At 39.1% G+C, this 12632-nt stretch overlaps 1 protein-coding gene across 1 annotated transcript in view; it reads right to left on the bottom strand.

Annotated features, from left to right (window-relative positions):
* Positions 1-1006: 1006 nt before the first annotated feature.
* pax4 (paired box 4) overlaps positions 1007-12632 on the bottom strand; it is a 51516-nt gene continuing 39890 nt past the window's right edge. The window contains exons 8-9 of the mRNA XM_039762167.1: positions 8763-8866; positions 1007-1060 (exon numbers count right to left, since the gene is read on the bottom strand). Coding sequence (XP_039618101.1) covers positions 1007-1060; positions 8763-8866 — 158 coding nt within the window. The remainder of the gene's footprint in view (positions 1061-8762; positions 8867-12632) is intronic.

The following is a 12632-nucleotide window of genomic DNA, read 5'->3' as shown; positions in this document are numbered from 1 at the left end:
AATCCGTGCAAAGCCTTGGCAGAGCTTGTCTTGAAAGTGGAACATCACATACATTGTGGTCTAAAGACTCAAAGAAAGCGAGGAAAGACCTGGTGATATCCAACATCATGAAGACAGAGGTGGAGGGCCAGAAAATAATAGCTACGTATAAGTCAATAATATCCTCTCTGGCTGTACGGCAGCATTATCGTGGTATAGATGCTGTCATGACCAGGCTTTGTGTAAGTTAACTGAAATCATGGATGTATACAGGTCTGAAGCAAACAAGTCAAGCCTGGTAACTTTGCAGTGGCTGATCCAGTTTGTCAGGCAAGGGTTCAAGACCCAGAGCAGTAGCATAAGGATGTGGTCCCTCCTGTCACCTGAAGGATAGTGAACCTTGAGGGCTGAGCTTGAACATCAGCTGAAGTTCCACAAGAGATCACACCAACATCTTTGCAGCCAGACATCATGCTATGGTCTACCATTACTAGGACAATCATCATTGCTGAATTAACTGCTCCATGCGAAGACATGATGAAGGCCACCTTTCAGAGAAAGAATGTAAAGTATGCAGAACTGTTAGCTGCAAGCTCACAAGCAGGGTGGAGAGCTTTCATCTTCCCAGTAGAGGTAGGTAGCAGAGGCTTCACTGGAATATCCTCCCAGAGGTTCCTGAAGACCCTTGGGATTACATGTTCAAAGCTGTGGAAAGCCCTCAAAGATCTGGTTGAGGAGGCAGAAAAAGGAAGCTTCTGGCTCTGGCTCAGAAGAAAGGAAATAGCGTGTGGAGAAAAAAGGATCCTCACAGCTGGCTGCATGGGTGGTAGGGGAGATGTCCCTATCGCTGCTCCACCACTTTGAGATGTTCTGGGATTAAAGGAGCGAAACATCGATGAAGGATGGCTCCTGGCTGATAATTCTGCAGGCAGCAAGTGGCACTGTTGGAGGTGCATTAGGCAGAAATGCCAATGCTTTGTTGTCATGACCCTTGCTGCTGAAGGTGGTCTTCTATAGCTCGGCGCAGTTAAAAATTAGAAAGACGCAAAGCTGCTTTCTTCATCACTTCTACTATCAAGTACTGCCAATTAAAAAAAAGTTAGAATGTGGCAGTTTCCGCAGCAGTCACTTAGACAAATAAATAAAATTTCTCCGTCAGAACACGCCTGGCGGTGGACGGCTCAGCACTGGAGTCCAGAGAGGTGGGCTGGGAGAGGGCGACACGGGGCACACTTCTATGGGATAGATGGGCGTGTTTGTGTTTACTTCTTTTCAATATCAGTAAAATAACTCTCACACAAATAAAAACAATTTGTAAAGACGATATAAAAATGGCGTCCACAAACGAAGTGATTAGTTCCTGTATTATAATATGTTCAGCGGTCATACGTAATTTCCGTTTCGCGTGGTCATATCCAATTTCCATTTCAAACTCAAAAAGAATTATATATATATATATAGATTACTTTCTAATATTTAAAACCAGAAGAGTTTTGTGTGGGCTGCTGTAGACTGAGTAGCAATCTAACCTTGCCTTTTATGTGAAGGGGTTGGAAATTTGCCACTGAAGACAATGGATCTGTTCTTAAATCAAAAAAAATCTGATTTGTTTATAAAACTGTCACACAGAGGTTTAACAAATAAAGTGTTCATAAGACTTTAGAACTGAAAGATGTTAAAATGAAAGCCCAAAAGGAGGTGTCAAGAAGGTCATGGAGAGCTTTAATAAGTTCTTGGACTTGAAGTGATACCTGTCTTCAGAATGGAAGTGCACATACAGTATATTTTCACCAAATAGCCTGTTCATCTTGGCAGCACTGGGGACATGGCAGAAACTAACTCTGGATGGTGTGGCAGTGCATTTCATCTCAAAATCATGGCAGCACTTTTATGGACTGGGCTAGTTTAGAGTGACCAGTTAATGTAACAGGATGCTTTGTGAGTTGATGTCTCCTGGTATTCTGATTTTTTCCCATGCTTGTAACATACACATTCCACAGAGATGGCGATGGGCTCACATTTTAAACACAGATGCCTAGAGCTGCCTAGATGCCTAGAGAGGGGGCTATATCTGCACCACATTACAGTGCAGTTTGAATTTAAGTGAGTGAATAATTAATCAACGGATTCTCCACTCCTAACAAATGAGAAAGATGACTAAACTTCACCATCCATTGCAGGGTTTTTTTAGTGACAGTCAGACAAACGTGAACACCATTATACTATTGATTATGTCAAACAGAAGCTGCATTAATGACCAGTGTACTTGAAAACTATATTTATTAACACTCCATACATGGAAGAAGTAAAAAGGGCAACCAAACTTAGAAAAAGCTACAAAAAGTAAAAAAATAAAATTAAAAAAGGACAGAAACTGAAAGATAAAAAATCAAATACATAATGAAGTATAAAACTTCCAAGCTTCAAAGTTTTAAATAACAAAACAATTAAATTTAAAGTAAACACAAAATCATTTTGGGGAAGCGCTGTTATTAGTACACATTTATACTGACAGAATGACAGAAGATCATTCACCTTTCAGATTCATTAGAAAGCTGAAATTGCTTCAGCATGAAAAGACAATTTCTCATTGGGGATTAATAAAGTATATCATCATCATCATATTATTATTCAATTTATTTGGAAAAGTTGTCGAGGTGTCCACTTCAAGTACTTGTCTCAATTATTTGGTTCATATTCCCACAACCTTAAGTACAATTTATTCCTGAATTTCCACCAGTGTCCTCCTTTAGGTGAGTCACTATTCAACTGAAACAATTTCGATGGAACAATTTTAATGATGCCATGGAGAACTGAATGCATGGCTAAGGTCATGGTGCAGACTCCTACTTTCACCACAGAAGAGGTTTGATTCCCATGTTACAGTGCACAGCGTTTCCACTGGTTTTCATTCGCAGACTTCATTAATACAATCTTAGTGAGTTGGGAGCAGTGCCCATGACTGCCAGTCAAGTCCGATATTCCTAAGAACTTAGTTCAAGCACATCCGATTTTGTCTTTAGTCATGGGGGTGGGTTGTTGTGTATGCAAGAGCACTCACCCAGAAGTACAATGCACATAATGCCACTAGAAAGAAAGAGGAACACTGGTGTGTTGGACTTTGCAAATAGAAGAGGGACTCAAATGGCTGATGTCTCCCATTTAAGGCACCATGAAACAATGGAAATAAGAGTAGAGGTTGAACTCACCATACCTGGAAAACAGTCGTACAGCACCAGTGCAATCAAGCAGTACATTATTGGCATTCAGAAAAACTGACAAACTCACAATATTTCAAATATTTGAGTCATCAAATTTGTCATCCCTTTCAAATTTGTAATCTGATATCTTCAAGAAATGAGATCAGCAACTGAAGTTATTAAGTTAAGTTTGACATCCGCTCTGACTAGAAGTCATGCCATGTGTTCCCAGCTTTAGCCGAGATTCATCCTCTCTGCTCAGATCCTATAGCATTTCTCCTTTTTGTCAAGTAGTGCTACTGCTAAATGGAGTTTTATGTCAGTTGGCTTTACAGTGTCTCACTTATAGCATTAATGAACTTCTATTTTCACAAACTGTTGATATTAGTCAATCTGACATTGGCCTGCTTTACTGTACATTAACCGAGTTTGTACATAAATGTACTGTACACACACCATAACTTCTATTAGAACAGGAAGCTTGTTAGAGAGCCCTGAGTCTGAACTTAGTGGAAGGTGCTGTACAGAATCAAGTTGACTGACAAGTGAGCAGAGCAGCACACTGCAGCCCACGTACTCGGAGCGTAAAGTTCCTTGATTAATGCTGCTCAACAGTTTTTTACACCAGAACTTGACATTTGATTGCCTTTTTTAAATGTTTCTGTACTGTGACTAAACAATGTGAATGTTGTATCCATTGAAGCTACTAAATCTATGTGTCATCCATCTTGTATAATGTTTAGTTATTTTTTTTCCATATTTGCAGCAATTTATATGCTCCTTCAATAAACTGCATTACCAAGATGTCGAAACTGGAGGTAAAGATTCATTTCCTTGTGCTATTTAAACTTCTAAACTAAGTAACACCTACACTTTGTGAGTGTGGGCTTCAGAAGGCCTAACACTGTGCCACAATTCACACACCAGCATTTATCTAGCTGTCATTTCACCCAATAAGTTAAAAACAGGATATAACCACAAGTCACTCAGATCCACAGGAAATTTGCTTGAATTTTTCATGGATTTGTTTTTTGAATAATACTGCAGTTAGATAGCACTTGTGTAACTTGGGGGTCTGCCTCACTCGAGAGCATCTCTAGCAGAGCATTACAGATTGTTGCAGAAAGGATTATTAGATTATAATAAAAAAAATGTTAGGATTAAAACGTCTTTGCTTGGAGAGATAACATTCATCTGAACACCCAGCATGCTTCTTCTTTCATTTATTTTGGTGAACATGTGTATCATTTTATTGAGTCTTTGAGTGCTATAATGCCATTAGTGGTCCAGGATTGCATGTCATCTTGTTTCTTTGACGTGTTTCTTATGATTATATTTGATACAAAAAAAAAACAAGATCAAAGATCAGAAATTCTTTCCATAACTCAGTTTAGGGTTGCAACAGCAGTGAAGTGATATTCCAGTCGGCCAAAGACAAGAATGAAAGGTTTGACAATGACAAGTGCAGCCATTGTGTGTGTAGCACCAGGCAAAGGAGGACAGCATTGGGATGTCACTGTCTGGAGTTTGTACCTGTAAAGAAATATATGTGAATAAGAGAACACAAATAGAATGTGTTGAATATATAATACATATTATATTATAATGAATATGCGAGTGAATAAGAGAACACAAAACTGAGAAAAAACCATTAAACTGAAATTCAAAATCTGTCATGAAAGCGCTAATTATACAAATTCCTGAATGGCCGTTTATCGGCCTATCTGTAATGAGCTGGTACCCCAGCTAGGCTCACTTTCTGCCTTGCACCTCCCTCACTCCTATGTCTGACCACTTGTGTCAAGCGCACATAAACTTAATTAACGTTTCAAGTGGACACTGCTTCTTTGTAGATTCAGTGGCCTGGTTGAACCTGATCGCTGTCATTGTGAAGTTTGCAGGTTCTACCCACGTCCATTTGGATTGTGCTCCTGGTTTTCTTCCTACATCCTCAAAGATGTGATTGTTGGTTATCCTAAATTGGCTTCTGTGTGGTTGGTTGTGACTGGATGGGTCAATAATGGACTGGTGACCACACATTGTGCTCGGTCCTGCTAGAATAGGTTCTTGAAAACTGAGAACTGGATTAATGGGCTTTCAGAAAGTTATGTTTGTAACACATCGGTAGTGCAATCTGCTTACAAGTAAAACAAGAAATAAAACAGCTACATCAGCAGGGGTGTCGGGACCCCTTAAACGTGACCATTTTAAAGTGTTCTGGTCATTCTGTTTTAGGACTGTGAGAGCGCTAAGAGAGTTTACCATTAGGACACTGGTGTAATGGCTGCAGTCCTATGCGAATAACAAATTATAAACCAGTTACTTCAAACAGTAGCAGCCATTAGAAACATATACTTTTCAATCAATTTAATGGTAACTTAATGACAAAAAGAGTACCAGCTTCTATCAAAAACATGAAAACAGCCAGATGATTCCAAACTATTAAATGTATAAATATACTGTATATAAATAAATACAAAGGCGCATGTCACACATTGACTCACCACCTGACTGACTGACATAAAATATGTGGCTATTTACACACAACCTAAGGAAAAATGTTTTTTTATAAATAGATTCATCTTATGGCACAGAAGCCCTAAATAATTCAATGTCATTGAAAAATGTATTTTATCATTAAAAAAAAAGACTACAATGAAATGTTGCCTTTAATAGTCAGCGATCTTCAGTGGGTAGCTCTGAAGGTGGTCTGGCCTGTGACTTGAGTCCTGTCTGCATACTGTTAATGTTAAACTTACTTGCTTTTTATTTAGTTTTGAATACAAAAATGTATATAGAAGAAAAATTATTGACCCTAAATAAGTAATAGCAAAACTCTAAAACATCGTATTTATTATTATACAGAATTATCTTATTGTTGTTCTAAGAAATATATACATAATAACACAGTTTGATTTTTAGAATGCAAGCATTAATTGTGTGTGGGCATGTAATACTTTCAATGTACTATACATACCAAACAAATTCTAATTTGAAAATTGAACATTAAATCAAAAAGATAAACAATAAACATCTCAGACTCATCAAAAGTTACCTTTTCTGGTAATCACAGTAGCTCATTTTCTGTGCTCATGTGTTCATTACAAAATCCATGTATATTTACTACAATTGTTGCATATTTAATGATATATTCATATTCTGATTTTATATTACGCATTGGTATATGACAGAATTTGTGTTAATGTACTTTTGTTGCTATTTACATGTTTTTTCTCTACATAAAATAAACACAGTCCATCTTAATATAACAAATACCGACAGTGCTATACTCTTGCTTCCTCATCTCAGTCAAATTCAGATTGCCACTGAACTCAGCCTGCATGCACTGGTACTTGAGATAAGGGATTCCAGAGAAAACCCACTTAAATGCAACAGGCATGTAGAAACAGTGTCCTTACCACACATCGAACTGTTATCCTTGGAGCTGTGAGACAGAAGCAAGAATGCTGTTGTCTTGATAACAATATTTATGTCTATAGTGGTATTTAAACAATGTGAATTTGTCTGTTAATGGAGTACCATGGCAAATGATTTCCAATGGTGTACAGGGGCAGTCCAAAATCCAAACTAACAATGAGATTAAAATCTGCAGCACCACGCAGAAAGTCCTTTGCACATTAGTACCACTAGAGGGCAGCAGGTCACGTCATGGAGGTAAAGCTTCCACAGGAAGTAGAGTGAGAGAGTATAGCAACCCAGAAGAACACCTTCAGGATGCTTAAGGTCAACAGGTGAGTCGAACTAGACACCCAATGGCAGAGGGGCTGGAAATTCAACACCAGAGTTTGTGACCTACATCTGAGAATATGAGACCTTGAAGAATCCTCAGTAGGACAGCTTGATTGCTGAAGGACATCAGGTAGTAGGAGGTGGGACACTCCTGTTCAAAAAAGGAAGCAGGCTGCTGAAGATTCATGAATTCAGGTGTCTTACCTTAATAAGATTTTGTAGATGGAATATAAGATATCATATTAAATTTGACATTTGGTGCCTTCATTCCATTCAGATCATGGCAGTAACCATTGTGGATGTCTGCTGTTAGAAACCCCAATCTAGGCAGTGATTTCCACTGTTCCTAAATAAAGTAAGCAGAATGAAATGTATTCCTTAAGACATTTGTATTTTTCTTTATCATTTCTGTTGATGATCTGACGCACAATGCCAATGACTTGAGGTGCCACAGCTAGTCCTGTCTTCTATGTTGCGCAGTAGTGTAGTGCGTCAAATTGGCATCTGTGAAATTTGACTTATGTTGAGATAAGGGTGAATGTAAAAATGGAGTGTTGAGCAGCACTTGTAGTCTTGCTGCAGTGAATCACAACAGATTTGGACGAATGTAATGGTTTAAACTATTATATGCAAGGAATGTTATTTTGAACTACTTTCATTTTTTTTGCAGTCTTGAGTACAAAATAATTAATGGGTTATCCAGCCACCAAGAAGGCATACCGTGCTGTCACAAGACAACATAAAGGCAAAATGCAGCTAAAAGGTAGCAGATATGCCAGGAAAGTACCTCTCAAAATAAGTATAGACCAATGCACATATCAGGGGATGCTATCATCTACTGGTGGAGATGGTAGCCCCAAATCAGATTCTGTGCTGGCACCATAAAGAAAGAAGGAGACTATCTGCATTCCTCCACACCACTAGATGGTACCCAGGAGTGCCAGTCTTAACAGTTAAGAGGTCAGGAGTTGCCTCTGCCTTTATTGTGTTTGATTTGATGGTTTATTCTGTTTACTCCCCTTGTTCACCTCTTGCGGTCTAGCATCATCAATAAAACCACTCTTTTGATAAAGGGTGCAGTCCGGCCATTTTCGATACCCTCAGCTTGTAATCACAGATGAGGAAGAAAGACATTTTTGTAAGGTAATGAATGCTAGTCAAAATAACTTAGTTCATGTTTTTAGCATATTCTCCTTACTCACCTAATTCGAAGCAAAGTGAACCCTTTTGGGTCCCAAATGAAAACCCATGGCACATCAAACATATTGACTTGTTTAAACAATAAACAAAAGTTTAAATCTTCTACACTGTAGTCTTTACTTTGAAGCAACAAGCCCCTAATCATTGTATTTAATTGTATTGTTTAACCCCTACGGACCAGATCTTTTTGTTTTTCATCAAAACCCTTGACTTTGTACTGTGTTGCTATAATTGATCATGCAGCAGATAAACAACCAGTCTGTTCCTGAAGAGGTAGAAGTAATGGAAAGCATTACCACATTTGGCCAATGACTTGTTGCTGCTATATTAGGACAAATGTGCCTTGAGTTTTTCAGGTAAAGAAGACAGAAGTTTCAAGGTAAGGATGTTCTACTCTCTAATCATGGTGCCAGAGAGTGGCCACGTGTTGCATATTAATTAGCACAAGCAAGTAAGAATTGTATTGTAGTCTGTACACATAAAGTAATAAACTATCAGTTTAAAAGTTCAAATATGATAAAAAAGAAAGACAACAATTGTGTCTGTACTGTCTGGTTTCACTGAATTCCTGTTGGCATACAGTGCATTGAGAAAGATTGAACTATTTAAAAGAGAGTGTTAATGTATACACACCTGGGTAGGCTGGCTCTCAGTCAAGACAGGAAGAGGAAAGGCAGCAAATGAACATGGAGGAGGAATGATCAGTTCGGAGTTCGGTCTCAGTGGTGGCAAAGACTCTGAATTCAGAGGAAACAAAGCGTGCCAAACTGGTTACACATTGAGGAGTTGTAGGAGTGCAAAAATATTTAAAAACAAGAAGGTGGTGTTCTTTGTAGTCTAATGCATTAGACAGTGTATATTTCAATTCTGGCAACCTTTGTAATTACTAAAGTACATACCTTAACATCTTAAACTAGCTTGATCCAAATCAGGGTGGTGGGGGACAAAGGATGGAAACAGTATCTGGGCAGTACCCACTCATACAGTTATTTACACTAGTTAACAATGAACCTAAGCAGCATGTCTTCTAGGATGTAGGAGGAAATCCCAACAGACATAGGATGAACATGCAAAGGCCATACAATGACCAGGCATTGGGTTCAAACCCAGGGTTCATTAGACTGTAGCTTATACTTGATGTGTCTGCACTGGGAACGAGGTCAGAGAGGCAGAAATGACGTCAGATTTGGAGAACGCCCCCACATGCAGCTGGAGCACTCATTTTAGCCTGGTTTATACTAACCACGTGAAGCCAACACGTAGACTACACTACAAAGCACGCATTTGCGGTGAGCAACCAAAACACATTCATACATATTCCAGCTTGTTTGATTAGTGTATTGATATTCTAGTCTATAAGTGACAGTGTCGCATAGCTGATAATGTCACAGCAGAAGATGCGAGTCTCTGCTGATGGAAGAGGAGTTGTGTTTGCTGTCACTGACTTTAAAAGAAAGACAAGGAGATGGCGGAATGTCTGACCTATTGAGCAAAAAGAATGTTCTTGTCAGTGGGGGACCTAAATGAAGAGCAGATGCATTTCAAGTTTAACCTACTGCGTTATACTCAGTCCTTCATTCATCATTCTGGTGTAGTGGCTGGAGGTTCTGTGCCACTATAAGAAAATAATTCACAGAAACTGCATTGTTAAATGGAACAGTGTTATGAGGTGAGAGGTGTGACACTTGTGTATATAGTGTATCTCATTAATAAAGTTCAGTTGTTTTTTCCCCTGCATCAAGAAAAGATTGCTTGTCATGTTTTCTTCTCTCCTAGAGCACTACAGTAGTAACCTGAAGCTCTCAGAGGATTCTAGAGTTATGCTTGCTGGAGTTTTTGGAAGAAAAAGCCATGGCATGGTTTGCTCAATTGAAAGCATGTTTCATGATGTGGGACATTAGGGCAGATGACACAAAATACTACTATGTCATTGCCACAATCAGCAGCTCCACAGTGTCCTGGGTGCGGAGTCTCCTTGAAAATCCCCCAAATACAAACAAGTATGTAACTTTAAAGGAATACCTTTTGGAGTCTTACATGCTCACAGAGTCAGAGCGGACGTGGTGACTGCTATCATTGCCAGGCCTTGGTGATGCAAAACTCTCTGTGCTGATGGACCATATGCTAGCTTTGTTAAGTAGCCACAAGTCCTGATTTATATTTAGGGAACTGTTTCTGCAACAGATGTCAGAACAAGCGCACACTGCCATGGCCAATGTGTCTGTTGTTGACAATTGAAGAGTCGGCCAAAATGGCCACCAGCTTGCACTCTTCTTCACATAGTTCTGTCTCCTGGAACCGTCATCAGTCCTGTTAGCAAGCCTATGGCTTGTTCTGCGCTTCCCCCTCCTGCCTCAATCCTGACAATTGGCCTGTGCTTATACCATGCCCAATTTAGCAGGAATGCGAAGAAATGCTGTCCAGCTTGTAAATTCAGTCCACCCAGGTCAGCAAACACTATCTCATCTAATCCTGCAGGCCAACTTCTCTTCATTGCAGATGCCCATTCCGGCAGCAGTTTTTGGTGTGATACCAGTGCACAAGTGAGCACACAACCTGCATCGCCTATTGATGTGGATTGAAGGAGAGAGGGACTCTTACAGGATGCTTCTAATTGCACTAAAATTCTCAACTATGGAACACGGCATGCCACCTTATCTTTCAGTGGAAGACGTTTTAGTTGGACATTTGTCTTGACCAAGGTGGCCTGTCCATTGATGGGTGCAGACGTCCTGTGTGCAAAAGTGTTTTTGATTGTTAATAAGAACTGTTGCTTCGTGGTTGCAAAGAACTTTGCCACTCTCCCATGCACACTCAGCAGTGTTGCTACCTCTAGCCTATACAACATGATGGTTGTGACTTGCAAGTTCACTTACCCATACTTATCCACTCACCCCTGACAAGCTAGCTATTTCAAAGGCTGACTTTGCCAACATGGAATAACAGGGAATTGTGCACTGATGAAACAGCCTGTGGGCATCACCCCTCTATATGGTGCCCAAAGCAGGTGAAGATTTCCAGCCTTGTGGTGATTACCATCGCTTGAATGATTGCACAGTCCTGGATCGCTACCTGGTTCCACACATAGAGGATTTCACAGAATGGCTCTCTGGGAAAACAATTTGTTTTAACAGTGGACCTAATACGCAAGTACCATCAAGTACCTGTAAACCCAGAGGACTTTCCCAAAATGGCAGTCATCACTCCCTTCGGATTCTTTCAATTCCTATGTACATCATTTGACCTTAAAAACACAACACAAACATTGAGAGGTTCATGGACCCTGTCCTCACTGATTTAGATTTCCTTTTTGTCTACCTGGATGACATCTTGATTACAAGCTCTTCCAGGACTGAATAACTCGCTCATCTCCGAGCCTACTTCGGGTGCTTCAGCCAGCAAGTTGCCCAGTTCTCTTCTGGCTGTCTTTCTGAGTAACTCTGAAGCCCAAATGTGACAACAGATATTCACATCAATGAACCTTAAAGGGACAATACATACAATTGACAAAAATCCAAAACAGAAATACTGTGCTTGAGTGAACTTAAATAAATGAGATTTCAGTTTTTAATTTTTAATACATTTGCAAACTTTTTCAAAAAATGGTTTCACTCAGTCATTATGGGTTATTGAGGGTAGATAAAGAAACAAATGCCAAAATGTATCCATTTAAAATTAAATCTACACCACAATAGTGTGCAGATATTTAGGGGGTCTGAATGCATTATGAATCTACTGCATGGGGAATATAAGATCATTGAGATAATAAGATGCTGGGAAATTAAAAAGGTAGAGTCAAGAAAAAGCCTATTCCCAAGGGTTGAAAGTGTTAAATATGCTCCACAGCAGCAAATAAATGCAATGCTGTTAAAAGAAGAGGTTGAAAAGCCAAAGAAAATCTAAATAAATTCTAGCCTTAGTCTAAACAGCAATATCATTGAGATGCAATGAGACAATAGCCATCCTAAATGCTACACCATCATCTCACTTTATTTCAGTAATATCCCACAATGGCAGCCCATTGGTTTCAGTAATGAGCTGTCATGTTAGCTAGCTAGAAACACTACTAATGTTCATTTGTACAAGTTTACATTTACAAAGCCTTCACACCCATGGCTTTTACAGCATACATAACATAAATCCATAACAATAGTGTACTGAATATGTAAAGATTTTTCCTCTACATTATTATCTGTATATGCCCTTTCTATGTACAAGCTATACATATTCGTGGTGACAGCTTATTACAGTATAGGCAGATTTGTATTTTGGAAAGAGTATTGCTGCACTATGGTTCTTTATATTCTCTGACATTTTATTAACTATAATACTGCTATTATGTCATTATTGAAATTGCACTGCTATAGAGTAAGGCATTCTTAATATTTAGGGTGCATTTACTGTTCTGTTTAAGGTTTTATATTCATTTCATTATGCACAACAAGTGAACAAATCCGTTTACATGTGTAATTAAACTGTCAAGTGACTAAGTTGTCTTGAGAG

Source organism: Polypterus senegalus, chromosome 8 (genome assembly GCF_016835505.1).
Source record: "Polypterus senegalus isolate Bchr_013 chromosome 8, ASM1683550v1, whole genome shotgun sequence".
In the NCBI taxonomy this organism is placed as follows: domain Eukaryota; kingdom Metazoa; phylum Chordata; class Cladistia; order Polypteriformes; family Polypteridae; genus Polypterus; species Polypterus senegalus.
The sequence above is the reverse complement of the archived record's forward strand: the minus strand, read 5'-3'. Positions and strand labels throughout refer to the sequence as shown.